This window comes from Cantharellus anzutake (assembly GCF_015039405.1).
Source record: "Cantharellus anzutake strain C23 chromosome Unknown EI90scaffold_1, whole genome shotgun sequence".
Taxonomy (NCBI): domain Eukaryota; kingdom Fungi; phylum Basidiomycota; class Agaricomycetes; order Cantharellales; family Hydnaceae; genus Cantharellus; species Cantharellus anzutake.
In genome coordinates, this window is record NW_024066951.1 from 2,646,524 (window position 1) to 2,659,023 (window position 12,500).

The window sequence follows — 12,500 nt, forward strand, 5'->3', positions numbered from 1 at the left end:
ATCGCCACATGTGTTCGAATGGAGCACCAAAGTCGTCCGGGCTTCACGACTTGATTTGGCAAACTTCGGCGCATTCCCATCGACCGTTCCTGTTCAGATTACCTGCGTACCACACCAACCTCAACGACCAACTACATAGTAGTCTACCCAGAATCCTGCTCAGAATCGGATGAAGGAGCCCCCCTGTGCTGTTCGATTCCGTGGTAAATTCAAAGTAGTTTTCGACACGTATCATACTCTGTTTGAATAAGGATGTATTTATCAAGATCGCGCGCAAGGCTGTAGCAGATGGACAGAGCGTGGGAATGCGGGTGGTCCGGGTAGGCGGAGAGGGAGTGCGGAGGTAGCATGGGAGCATGTTTCCAGGCTCCCTCTAGCTATTTAGTATTAAATCAGCCTCGCAAATGCATGGGCATCTCAACCCTCGCGCGCTCTTCATTTTCATCCTCAGTCAGTTGAACTGAGTGTGAATACAGCTCCAGTTACGGCTACACACTGTGCTTGTACAGGAGAACGCGAATCATGCGTAGTGTTGGATTGAAGAGAATCCTAGATGGAAGAAGTTTGAAGTTCCGTAGTCACGGAATGGATGTTTTAGTGTCAACCCATGCGATCGTTGCCCAACCCAACCCATAGGGCATGATGCATGGGGCCGGGGATAGTCAAGGTCGTAAAGGTCAAACACCCGGGCATGCGAAAAAATTAACACTTTATATATTACTCCGAACATTAGAGTACATGAGCTTCATTTTGTTGACGCAGTTATGGATATCCATAATGCCCATATGTGGCCGTTTTTCCCTTCATATTCCGCCACTGTCCCACGATCCTTGTGCCTTATGCTGTGTCTAAGCACATTAATATCGTCAAACCCATTCCTTTGGGACTCGCAACACTTCCAAGATCTTGCTTTCCTCAGTACCGTCTACGCCTTTCCCATCTTCGCCATACTCCAGCTCGTTCATATACTCCCACCTTGCCGTCTCTGGTAAACTCATTAATATACTCTCAATTCTTGCACCTGGCGTTTGGAGCCCAAATTTAGTGCCCCGGTCGTAAATGAGGTTGAATTCGACGTAGCGACCACGCCTGAGCAGTTGCCATCGTCGAAGGCGCGAGGTAGGGAGGGTATAAGGGATGGGAAGTGGCTCGTTGAGTGGATAATGATCAGGAGGTGGGGTCATGAACGGAGACGACGGGTCGAAAGGGGGCGATGAGCGAAGTTTGAGGATGGGAATGTAAGATGGCAGGAATGCATCTCCACATGAGCGGACAAAAGCAAAGATGTCGTCTGCCGTTTTCGGACGGTCGGATTTCTCGACGCTACTGGCACCATCGCCGTCGAGTCGCTTATGATGCGCGGTGGAGAGATCATCAAAGAAGATCCCGCCTACGCCTCTGCTTTCTTTTCTGTGAGGAATGTAGAAATACTCGTCGCACCATTTCTTGAAGGTGGGGTAAATCGAGCTTCCGTGTGTATCGCATGCGGATTTGAGCGTGTTGTGGAAATGTTTCGCGTCCTCTTCGAGTAAGTAGGTCGGAGTAAGGTCAGAGCCGCCACCAAACCACCAGGCCAAGATTTTACCCCCTTCTGGTATTGATTCGTCACTCGATTCCGTTTGACTTCCATCAACCTCGTTATGAGGAACATCATCGCTGATTTCAAAGTAGCGGTAGTTGGCGTGAACGGTGGGTGCGAGTGGGTGTTGTGGATGGATAACAAGTGAAATACCAGCAGCGAAGAAGGGTAAGCTTTTCCCGCTCTCAGGGTCATACGGGATCTCGGAATGATCGGCTCTCATCTGTTTGATGGCGGGTGGAGGAAGCTTTCCATAGACGACCGAGATGTTTACGCCAGCCTTCTCAAGGACCTTCCCTGCGCAGACGGTCGCGGAGATCCCAAGCCCTCCTTCTTTTCGGTTCCATTTATCTCGTTTGAATGGTGCGTTGGGATCGAGAGACTCAAAGGCTTCAATTATCCGATTTTGGAGATGAATGATGTAGGCTTTCATACGGTTGCGCATGGGGAGGTCCTTATTAAAGAAAGTATCTTCGGATACGGGTTCAAGGGTGTACTAGACGTCGGAGGCGCAGATCGATGTGAATCGTAAACGTAATTATGGTGGTTGGCGGCGGAGATCGACTCACTTTTGACATTGCGCTGGCACAAGGTGCAGCCTCTGTAACTGTGCAAATATTAGATAAGGCTCGGATGGTCTATGCGGATTCATACGTTGCTGTGGCTTATATAATCAATAAGATCGAGAAGGGGGTTTCCGGGTCTTTTTGTCGCTTGCTATATCTGTCATTGACAAAATTAAATTCGCGCTTGTAGTTTGGGAAAAAGGAGGGAAGTAACAGAGAGCCAAAAACAACCAAAACAAATAAATTAAAATATAAACTGTAGCACTCAGGATTCCCATGTAGTCCCCTATCATGGTACTAACTAAGCGGTACTCGGCTTAACTTCGCAGATCAAACGGGATGCGGTGCTTTCCGAGTCCTATGGCCACAGATGGTAGTACTCGCATTCCCACCTCTGATGAAGAATAAGTCTGCTCAGGGTTGACAGACTAAGGTAATTGATTGAGGCATAAGAGTAAGGATATATCGTGAATTGCTTTTGCTTCCGACGTGATGTCAGTACGACGTCAAAGTTCGCTCTAATGAGGGGTCAGAAAGACTTCATCCTCATCTTGGCTAACAGTGAGTCATTCCGCAATTTTGCCATTTCGGATCACCTTCAGTCTCTCATCCATGGTGCCGTGAGTACATGTCGCAAATCCATTCACGGCTTAATCTGTTCATCCTTTAAATATGTAATTGGTATCGAACATCGTGAAATCAAGCGATGACCTGTACAGGTGCTGCAATAGGTGAATAGTAAAAGTTCTTCCAGCGATTCGTGGAAGGAATCAGAATCGTGACGGGAGAGTTAAGGGCCAATTTGGACTGTGCGTAATGAGCAATTCTGGGCAGAACATACTGCAGGCTGGTACATGCCAGTAGCAAATGCGAACCAGGTGGAAGATGCGATGAACTCCCCACTAACAGTGCGAACCTAGAAGGAAGAGAAGGTCGCCAATGGAAGGTGGAGGGGTGTTACTGGTCTTGGGAACGAAGAAGACTCATTGCATCTGAAATATCCGAACATGGCCCGTAAGTTGAGCAGCATGCTACCGTTGGAGATGCGAGAACGAAAACTGAGCGCACCAATAAGGATGTCGCTGTGAAGGTTCATTTTCCAAAGTACTATGGAGCGCCATTAGGCAAGAGGTCAGGAGGCCAGAGGAGGCTCTTTTGTGTCAGATCGCACGATGAGACATGTGGAGTGAGGCGGAATGAGAAGAAATGCACGAAGAGTATCTGTACATTGAACGGCTCAATGTGTTCCATCGCAATCATTGTGGAAGTGTGTCGATTGAGTGTGGTATGACAGAGGTAGCGTCTTTACACGTAACGTGAATGCACATCGTGAAGGAGAGGTTTGTTTCGGGCGTGAGACGCGTTCGATAGAAGAAACACCAGTTGACCGAGTTAATCGGATGTCGCAGACGACCACCCTGGTACAGCAGCGTGTAAACACATGAGCGCGTAAGAGCGTGTGATATCAAGGCTACAAGGAAACCAGGTTAGGCAGGTCATCAGCAAGGTCAGGTGCAAGTTGCGGATAAACTTCGGCAATTTGGACAAGACCAGGAGTCTACCTTTCATGCAAATACTGGTGGTAGGCGGTAATGGATTTCTGGGCAAGTTGTCCATTGATGGTGCTCTTTAACTGTCTCTCATGCGGTGCGATGACATTAGGTTCTGCCGTATGCAAGACGGCCGTGGCGCGAGGGTGGAAAGTGACGAGCATAAGGTGCAGCTTCCTATCTCTGGTGTGGCCAAGCACTAGGCTTAAATATTGGCGATTTCATCCTCCATACGTCGCCCTTTGTAAAGCTCTACTGGGAAACCTTGGACGACTCCAAAAGGGCATTCCCCTCCATGGACTAGTAAGGTGATATCCCTTCCATTTCTCTGACGCCTTGCCCTCCCTGAGACATATTCTGCCTAGGTTTCATGGCACGCTGCTTCAGCCTTCGACCCACCTACATACAAGGATCTTGTTGGTCCCTCAGCGGCGGTTGTCCACACGCTTGGGACGCTCCTCGAAGGAGCACGCTACAAGTCGGCAGTGAAGGGCTCGACGAATCCATTTAAGGCTGTTGGAGCCCTACTGTTCGGTGGAAGGGACGATAACCCCCTCAGCATTTCCGGAGAGGAAAGGTATCGGACATCGTATCGAGGGTTGAATCACCATTCTGGTGCGTATGATGGGTTCAACCTTGTCTTGGTCCCAGATTATCTCAGACCCTCTACCAGCCATTCGGGTTTTGGACACTTATATCGATGCGCTCTCCACGCATTCGCCTGAACTGTCATCCTCTAGTTTGGGCCCTCGTCATTTCGTATATGTTTCTGCAGAAGATATTTTCCGCCCCCTCGTTCCTCGGGGATACATTGACTCTAAACGAGATGCGGAGGCAGATATAGCCCTCCGTGTCGAAGAACTCGCCAGCCGGGTGACAAACAATAAATTAGACCTTCGAGCTACCATAGTCCGTCCAGGTACGTTCATTTGCCTCTTCCCGCTGAAAATTGAATAATACATCCCTATATTTGTTATTCAGGGCTGCTGTACCATCCTCACATCCGCCCTCTGACCACTCCGCTTGCAACCGTCCTGCAAGGTTCCGTCTCGGTTCATACAGCCCTCCTCAACTCTCGCATCCCCGTACCCTCACCTGCTAATGTCTTGCGAGCACTTGCGACCTTCTCACCCAACTCTACTTCCACACAATCATTCGCTCAGACACCTTCGCCCTTTGAACCCCTCAGTTCCGTGGCCAGAGCTCTGGAGACGTCGCCTATGCACGTAGACCATGTTGCTACAGCTATCATCAATAGTATCGAGCGGGGCCAGGCCGCGCAAGCACAGACAGTGCCGACTTCGGCACGGTTTGAGATATTGGGTGTGAAGGAGATGAGGGATATAATTGGGTGGCCTGTCGATGGGGCATGGTCTGGAAATGAGGAAGCAAGAACGACGAACCATACCACCTGAGGGATTACTCATCTCGCTTAGCGCAGTCCTCGGATGCTTGGAAGGGAAACGTTCTATTGTAATTTATTGCAAACGGAACAACACGGAGGGGGGTATAAAGGACATCGTGATGGCATCAACCTGCTACTCAATCGCCTTAAATGGCCTACTTTTATATACTTCCTCCAGTAAGTCGACAATGTCCTCACGGGAAGCAATTTTGGCAACCTCCAAAGGTGTGTTCCCATCCGCATCCTAGCAAGCGTTCGCAGCACCAGGAGATTTCAGAGGCTGGGAAAGACGGGGAGAACGTGAGCCATACCGGGTTATATGCATCTGCTCCGTTTGCGAGTAGTAACTTGACTGCTTCAAGTTGCCCTCGATCGCAAGCAAGATGCAGCGCAGAGTAACCCTGCATGACATTGCAGTGAAAGAGAATCAATGTTATGAGCCAGAATGTTCCTGGCCAGTGAGAAGCTTACATTTTCATCCTTTCCATTGATGTCTACGTATTCGCTGTCCAAAAGCGCCTTCAACTTATCGATATTACCCTCGAGAGCGTACGAATGGATGGAGTCCGGCTGGCCATCTCCATCGTCATCGGTTTGGTCGAAAGTGCTCACAAAAACACCCAATCCCTCGCCTTCAGTGGAAGCTTTCCCCTTCTTAGAATAGGATATACGTGGCTCATGATCACTGTCATCAGACAGATTCTCCAAGTCGATATCATCCGTTCCTTCCGAAGGAGGGATTGTTGAATCAGCTTGTGCCGTTGGGATGATTGTGAATCCTTGCTCCTCTGCGATCTTTATATAACGTTTCTCAACTTCCTCGATGGGCTTTCCCTCATAGTGCTTTCCAGCTTTGTCCCAAGCGTCCCATTTGGCGCTCCCCGTCCATTCAAGTAGGCCAGGCCTTGTACCCGGCTTCGGCCGCAAGGAGACGGTCCGTATTTTGTATAAAGAGTAGACCTGAGGATGTATGTTAGTTCGGTGATGAATCCACACGAACGCAACACAGCGCGCAGAGGCCGGATTAGCACGTGAAATCGTACACGTGCCTCTAATTTCTGATTATTTGAGAACCTTTTGGCTCTTGGAGAGGAAGAAAGCCATTCTGCCGCAGCTAGGAACTGTGAAGAAGGCGGTAGTAGTGATGATTGGCTAGGTCGATCTGTCGGAGCCATGAATTCTCACGGCACGGTGCCTTCCAGCGTTGAATTTAAACTTTTGTGGCCAAATGACTTCGACGATGAGCAGGCAGACAGGTCCTCGGAAAGATGGGAAACTAAAATCCTGTCTGAAGCAGCCTATTCCTTCGGGCCCTTCTGCCAAGAGCGAAGATGGTGGGAACAGGGATGGGTCTCACGAGACCGATGACGATGAAACGGATTCTGGATCAGAGTCTTCGGGGGACAGCGGTGGAGAGGGATCCTTTTCGAGTGACGGCACAGAAGATGAGATAACCAAGACAAAGGCTAGCCGCTTAAAATCTAAACAAACTTTGAGTACGTGTAGCCCCTCCTGGTATCGATGCACGTTTTGACCATGGTTGTTCCAAGAACGCAAGCGGCGAGCACTCCAAGCATCACATTTCGGACAAACCCTAACAGACTTACTTGGCACTGAAACTCCTGTGCCAAAGCGTAAGCGGACCGATGCCGGACCTGCGCTTCAAACAGACACAACCGCCATTTTATCTCTCCAAAAACCAAGCTCGTCACATGCAGTTGCACAAAAGTTGTCAAAGGAGGAGACCAAGACGGCCAGGGCTCTGAAGCTGGAAAGGAAAGAAGCTCAAGATATCAGGAGAATAACGGATAAGAATTTGATGGAGCAGTGGGGTCAAGAGAACGAAAGAGCGCTGAGGAAGATTGCTACCCGTGGCGGTGAGCTTCATTGGGTGCTCATTCTCTGATATCCCAAACGATCACTGACTGTGTCCCTTGTCATAGTGGTTAAACTGTTTAACATAATCCAGCAGGCCCAGCGAGACGACACAGGGAATGGAATAAATATCCCCGCCCCACAACCGCACAACCATAACTCCAAATTTACACAGAAAAAAAGGGCTGGGAAGGATCGTGATGAAGCTGGAATCTCTAATGAGGGTTTGTGGCATCAATAACTGACTTTATCATAAACATTGGTAACTGATTATGCATCATCGCTTCTCTAGCCCGGATTAACAAGGAGGATTTTCTGCAGTCCATACGTACCGGTGTCGTCGTTTCAAAATCTTGACTGTTTACGGGCCCAGGTATCCAGTGACTATGGACGTGCTGTTACTGGTACACATTATTTACTAATCATGTAATTCGATTAACGTCCAACGTTTCTCGACTGCTTGATGTTCATTGTAAATCTTCCACACGCATGATACCCTTTCGGATGGCCCTTCTCCTCAGAGTACAATACCTAGACCATTCCTGACGGATTTTTTTCTCGTCACCCATCCATGATACACCTTTCTTCAAATTAAGATCGCCTCTATCAGAAGCTCGCATCCGTTTCCAATCCGTTTCCATACTATTCATCTGGTCTCGGATAAAAGCCCTAAATCGGACTCCATGGTGAAGAGCGATCCCTGTCACAATCCTCCGACTTTTGACTGTGACGACATCGTCTTCGGAATTACCCCACTTCCGCTCGAAATCGCGATGGAGAGCAATTGCTCTCGTCGTAGATTCCAGAGGTCCGTCGGTAAGCGAGAATAAAAGTAACGGGAGAGTCTCATCGTTTGGGCGCAGCGCGGAATTGAGAGACATGAAGCGATCGAGGCGGCGCCGGTGTTCTTGATACACGGTCAAAGACGGGGAAGGGAAAGGGGATGAGATTTTACGCATTGGGTTGGTTCGGAGGTGATGGTTGACAATCCGCATTATTCGTGATCGGTGCGCAGGGGACAAGTTGGTCGGGGTGCTCAGAATGTATTGTTCCGTGATTTGCACTGCAAGTGCCTGTGAAGGAGTTTGCGAGATTGCCGAAGGCACTGTTTGGTCAGCACCTGGATTCGCTTGCTGCGGATGTGGATGAGAAAGTAGCATCACGACCAGCCGTTCCATGATATGAATTGGTGTATGTGTCAGTGCTGTGTTCAGCATAGCCGATGGGATCATGAGTATGGGGGCTGGATATAATACAGCACTTGCAGGAAAAATGCTGTCTTCCATTCGTGCTACGTCAACCCCCGACTCCCGAGAAGCATCGCGCCTTGATGTTATGTATGACGGTGCCCACAGAAGTTCGCGCCATATTATCGCAGGTATTCTCGAGACCGGTGGCGAGGTTATCGATCTATCCGGAATCCCATTGGGTCCTCTGGTATTGAATGAGGGTCCTTCGCGTATAGCAAGGGAAATAGCTTCTGAGTGCTTCCCCTGGAGGACAAGGTGACGCATCTGCAATGCGAAGGTGTATACATTCGTCTCAATGCCTTGACTTTGCATTTCTTGGAACAATGAACTAGCAGTTCTGAAAGCTCTTGAGCGGAGACTAAGGTTAATAAGGATGTTGAACGAGCGCGTGCTTTGTAGACCCCTTTGGAACTGGTGAAGGTCAACGAGTCCCAAGATAATCCTGTGGGGCATACGGCCCCTAACGTGCCACGACTTGATGACAGTTTTGATATAGTTATACAACTCCTGCTCTGTTTCGAACTCGGAAATAATCGGTTGCAACAGGCTGTTGTTATTCGGCGGGACCAGGCTTTCGGGGGACAGTGTGGCAATGTTCGGTGAGCTTGAGCTTGTGGGCTCAGGTTGCCTTTGGATCTCAAAAATAGAGGGAGAGGACGGTGCGTTGGTGACTGCTCCACGTAAGCAACGGGTGTGTATAGGGTTTGCTTGTCGAATTGCATTCCATTGCTTCGTCCACCCGTGTTTGGGTGAGAGTTGGCACACTCGAGAACCACAGGATAAAACCAAGCGGCAACTTCGAGGTAACAAAGGCCGAAAAAAGGCAACCGCTGATGACCAGTGCCCATGCTTCTGCATGCATGCATGAGGTTGGCGCCAGAGGTTTAGATTTATCGCGTTCAGGAGGGCGTGGGAACAGGCGAGGAATCTGCCGACACCGTTTGTTTGAAACTCTACATGTAGTATGTATAGACATAAGACTAATACTGATCATGCGAAAGCCTCCGAGATCGCTCCGGCGTAAGACTGTCACGACTATTGTAATCGGAAGGGACTATGGTGTCCGCACCAGAACTTTCTCGAGGGATTCGGCTCGACCCATGCCTCCGTAGCGCCACTCTGGGCAACGTGAATGAAATCTCGCCCAAAGGTTTTATTCGGGCCGGACTCCCCAGTCCAGCCTGAGCGGTTCCATCCGCGTCGAGAACTGGGGAAATCGCCCTTCCATCCGACAACGCCTCACTTTCCTCTAGCTCCTCATGCATTGTGACACTAACGCCTCCGTCCACCCATTGCACAAGAGAAGGCAGGACTTGTCGGACGGTTCGGGAGCGCATACGCCATTTCATCTCTCCCCGATGTCCAACGCTGGCACGACTAGCACTACGTGGACCTTCTCCGTTCGCTGCTGTGGTTAAGTCTCGGCTTTGGCGTCTTCTCTCCTTCCTCTCTTTCTCTTCTTGCTCAATGATATGTTCAATTGATGGACCTGGCCAGGCAGAAAGAAGTTCTGGGTCGGAGGGTAATGATAAGGGAAGCATATAGGTGCTGTCCAATAGCTCGCCGAGCACATTGGGTGGAGTTGGAGCCGACCACTCGTTCTTTAGGCGATTACGATCAAATAATGCATCAACAGCTTTCTGGGTTTCGCTTCGTTGACGATTTGACTCATGGGATAGCGTTTCTGAAGCACCGTCGTCAGCAGGAGTCGTAGGTCGAAGAGGGTTGACTGGATGATCCGTGGTGTGACCACTTCTCCCAGATGCTACGCTGTCCGCCCGATCCCTACTGCGATCGGCAATCTAATGAAAAATTTTAAGTGGTTGGAAGGAGTGGATTATACGATATCCCCCACTTCTTTTTTGAGAGCTTCCACGCCCATTCGTACCCGCCGACGCTCCCAGTCCTTCTGCAACTGCGCCAAGTATTGCAAACATTCCTCACTCATGCGTCCTTCGCCAACTTCGTACCGATAATCGCGTACTGCCCGTCGCATTTGAAATGGATTGAGGGCTTTCATTGTCTGGATTGTGTCGATCAAAGCCGGAAACTGGTCTATCGACGAATGACACTACAAAGACATGATTCAATTAGCCCCACCCCACCCCATGTCACAACTCACTTGTAACCATGTCAAAAGCTCGCGAACGCCCTGGAAATGTGAGCACACGCCACTTGGGAGTCCAACATTCCCAGTCCATTCTTCCAGCACGCTGACGTTTAGGCCTATTTGAAGGGCTCGGCTACGACAGAGATACTTCTTTCGATTAATTATGCGATTAAAGACTTCGCAAGCAAGCCAATACATGATTTGGGTATGGGCTTGAATGATTATGATGGGGTTAATGGAGTATAATGTGAGCAGCGAATGGATAGATGTGAGAACACTCGTGAGAGAAAGAGGAGTTGTTACTGGTACCACAGTCGTCGAAGTTGGTGCGGGTGATGACGGCGGAAATGTAGTGGACAAAGGTGGATGGCTTGATCGACCGATGGTTTGACGAAGGGAATTTAAGGCTTTTGCGCCTGCTGATGACGATGTAACTGGAGATGCTGGTCGCTTCATCGGTGATCCGTCTAGCGAAGCCACGGAACTGGAATACGAATGGGCGCTTGATATAGACGAATGACCCGTCCTGCGTTTTGGAGTGAGCGACTTGAAGAATGACCATTCACTTTCAAACTGGATGTTCTCAAATTCTGAGGCTAGTGGTGAGTAGTCTAAAAGCGCGGCATCAATCAATGGATCCAGCCGCTGTTCTGTACCACGGACGATGAAAACTGGGGGATATATTAACAATGAATAAGAATGAGGGTACGAATTCGCACCATATATTGCATTCACAAGCTCCTCCAACAGCGAATAAAGGTCTAGACTCTCGCACATGTCATGAAGATCTCGATCGCACCGGAGGAGATGAAGAAGTATTGTCGAGTTATATAGCCAAAATGTAAGGTGAGCCATATCTTCGTGACGGTCAGGTCTATTCTACGTATCCAGGTCAGATATAGATAAAGCCACCAGGATGGACTCAGTCACTCACATACACAACTTGTTCTATTCGGTCTACGGCTGAGGTTATTAACGTGTCAAACCATAATTCATCACAATAAAGGCATGCGAAGCGGGACAGTAAGTAGATAGCATTCGCAGGTGCAGAGCGAGTTGTGATTGGGTGAATAGCTGGATCCGCGTCCACAATTACGGATTGCAGGATTGAAGGTACAGAGTCTGGGGAAAAGGCAAGGAAAGACGTGCAGTCTTTTGGCGGAGTCTGACCGCCAGAATGAGTACAAGCCGGTGAGCACGTTCGATCACCACACTACTTACGAGCTCCTCATCTGGCATGAGTTCATCCTCGAGGTCATCCTCATCATCAGAGAGCGACATAGGGTCATTTTCATCGTCTGAGTCTAAATCCGGACTGGAGCGTCCACTCCACCAATGATCACTGATGCCGAGAACATGTCCGATACGATTCCACTGCCCTGCGCGTTTCTTTAATTTATCCCGGCGTGCACGTTGTTTCCTTTCTCGTTTCTGACGGCGAAGATCCAGAGGGCTTCCAATCCAGCCACGTTCCCGCATGGCTTCTCTGAGTATTAATGCTGCATCTTGCCGTTCAGGAATGGGATCATAAGATGCGATTAAATCGAGAGGTGTCAGTGACTTCTTAGTTTTGGCTAAAGGAGAAGCGCCGCTCTTGAGAAGATAAAGAATTAACGATGGGGGAGCACACAGAGCGGCATAATGTAAAGGGGTCCATCCCACTGGTGACACAATGAGTTCAGCCGTTCTCCGTGACATGCAACAAGACTCACGGTCATCTCCCATGTCTACTGAGGCACCATGGGCAATGAGTGCCCGGATGCACTCCTCCCGATCGACACTGCAGTCATTTTGCTCACCGAATGCGATGACACTTTGGCTTAATATGCCCACTCCGTTGTCATCTCTAAAATTAAGATCCGCAAAATTTTTAGAGACATCACTCTCCAGCAGGAAACTAAGCAAAGGGAGGTCTGCAAATAGACATGCCCTGCCGATCGAGTGTTGCACGAGTTGTTTCAACTGCTCAGTCGTCAGGATATTGGATTTTAGCTGAGCTGTCAAGGAGGAGGAAGTAGGGTACGGCGGCGCCAAATCCAGCTGTTGCCAGTCCATGGACTCGAGGAACAACTATCAATATGAGCCTCAGTTGCCTTCGTCGCGTCAATTCCACGTCTGCCGCGTTTGCTCTAACGCTCACGTAGCTTCACGTGAGGCCTTGTGAT

General features: G+C 49.4%; 5 protein-coding genes across 5 annotated transcripts; 2 read left to right on the forward strand and 3 right to left on the reverse strand.

The window, feature by feature from the left end:
- Window positions 1-694: 694 nt before the first annotated feature.
- EI90DRAFT_3278572 (Coproporphyrinogen III oxidase) lies at window positions 695-3,632 on the reverse strand. The gene is made up of 2 exons (XM_039066619.1): window positions 3,455-3,632; window positions 695-2,050 (listed from the first exon to the last, which is right to left on the reverse strand). The coding sequence occupies exons 1-2, from the start codon at window positions 3,471-3,473 to the stop codon at window positions 867-869; spliced, it is 1,203 nt and encodes a 400-aa protein (XP_038924105.1). The 5' UTR covers window positions 3,474-3,632; the 3' UTR covers window positions 695-866.
- A 165-nt stretch (window positions 3,633-3,797) lies between these two features.
- On the forward strand, window positions 3,798-5,110 carry EI90DRAFT_2900713 (uncharacterized protein; the record flags this gene model as incomplete). The annotated part of the gene is made up of 5 exons (XM_039054043.1): window positions 3,798-3,862; window positions 3,946-4,003; window positions 4,061-4,310; window positions 4,369-4,614; window positions 4,677-5,110. The coding sequence occupies 5 exons, from the start codon at window positions 3,798-3,800 to the stop codon at window positions 5,108-5,110; spliced, it is 1,053 nt and encodes a 350-aa protein (XP_038924106.1).
- Window positions 5,111-5,171: 61 nt separating this feature from the next.
- Window positions 5,172-6,641, reverse strand: EI90DRAFT_58504 (ankyrin repeat-containing domain protein). Its single transcript, XM_039067830.1, has 4 exons — window positions 6,150-6,641; window positions 5,572-6,060; window positions 5,412-5,501; window positions 5,172-5,344 (listed from the first exon to the last, which is right to left on the reverse strand). The coding sequence occupies exons 1-4, from the start codon at window positions 6,273-6,275 to the stop codon at window positions 5,234-5,236; spliced, it is 816 nt and encodes a 271-aa protein (XP_038924107.1). The 5' UTR covers window positions 6,276-6,641; the 3' UTR covers window positions 5,172-5,233.
- Window positions 6,341-7,332, forward strand: EI90DRAFT_3114978 (uncharacterized protein; the record flags this gene model as incomplete). Its single annotated transcript, XM_039062731.1, has 4 exons — window positions 6,341-6,596; window positions 6,651-6,977; window positions 7,044-7,199; window positions 7,268-7,332. The coding sequence occupies 4 exons, from the start codon at window positions 6,341-6,343 to the stop codon at window positions 7,330-7,332; spliced, it is 804 nt and encodes a 267-aa protein (XP_038924108.1).
- Window positions 7,333-9,148: 1,816 nt separating this feature from the next.
- On the reverse strand, window positions 9,149-12,499 carry EI90DRAFT_2964149 (DIL domain-containing protein). Its single transcript, XM_039055478.1, has 8 exons — window positions 12,048-12,499; window positions 11,557-11,996; window positions 11,270-11,500; window positions 11,055-11,214; window positions 10,348-11,006; window positions 10,081-10,296; window positions 9,715-10,027; window positions 9,149-9,675 (listed from the first exon to the last, which is right to left on the reverse strand). Exons 1-8 carry the CDS (start codon window positions 12,388-12,390, stop codon window positions 9,206-9,208), a joined length of 2,832 nt encoding a protein of 943 aa, XP_038924109.1. The 5' UTR covers window positions 12,391-12,499; the 3' UTR covers window positions 9,149-9,205.
- Between the last annotated feature and the right edge of the window lies 1 nt (window position 12,500).

What these genes read in the sequence shown, in the direction of transcription:
- EI90DRAFT_2964149 (XM_039055478.1), bottom strand. Translation starts at nt 12,390, where the DNA reads ATGGACTGGCAACAGCTGGATTTGGCGCCGCCGTACCCTACTTCCTCC. An exon ending in AGTAGACATGGGAGATGACC is followed by an intron (nt 11,997 to 12,047) that starts GTGAGTCTTGTT and finishes TTGTGTCACCAG; the next exon opens with TGGGATGGACCCCTTTACAT. An exon ending in TCATGCCAGATGAGGAGCTC is followed by an intron (nt 11,501 to 11,556) that starts GTAAGTAGTGTG and finishes TCTGGCGGTCAG; the next exon opens with ACTCCGCCAAAAGACTGCAC.
- EI90DRAFT_58504 (XM_039067830.1), bottom strand. Translation starts at nt 6,275, where the DNA reads ATGGCTCCGACAGATCGACCTAGCCAATCATCACTACTACCGCCTTCT. An exon ending in TCAATGGAAAGGATGAAAAT is followed by an intron (nt 5,502 to 5,571) that starts GTAAGCTTCTCA and finishes AATGTCATGCAG; the next exon opens with GGTTACTCTGCGCTGCATCT. An exon ending in GAGCAGATGCATATAACCCG is followed by an intron (nt 5,345 to 5,411) that starts GTATGGCTCACG and finishes AACGCTTGCTAG; the next exon opens with GATGCGGATGGGAACACACC.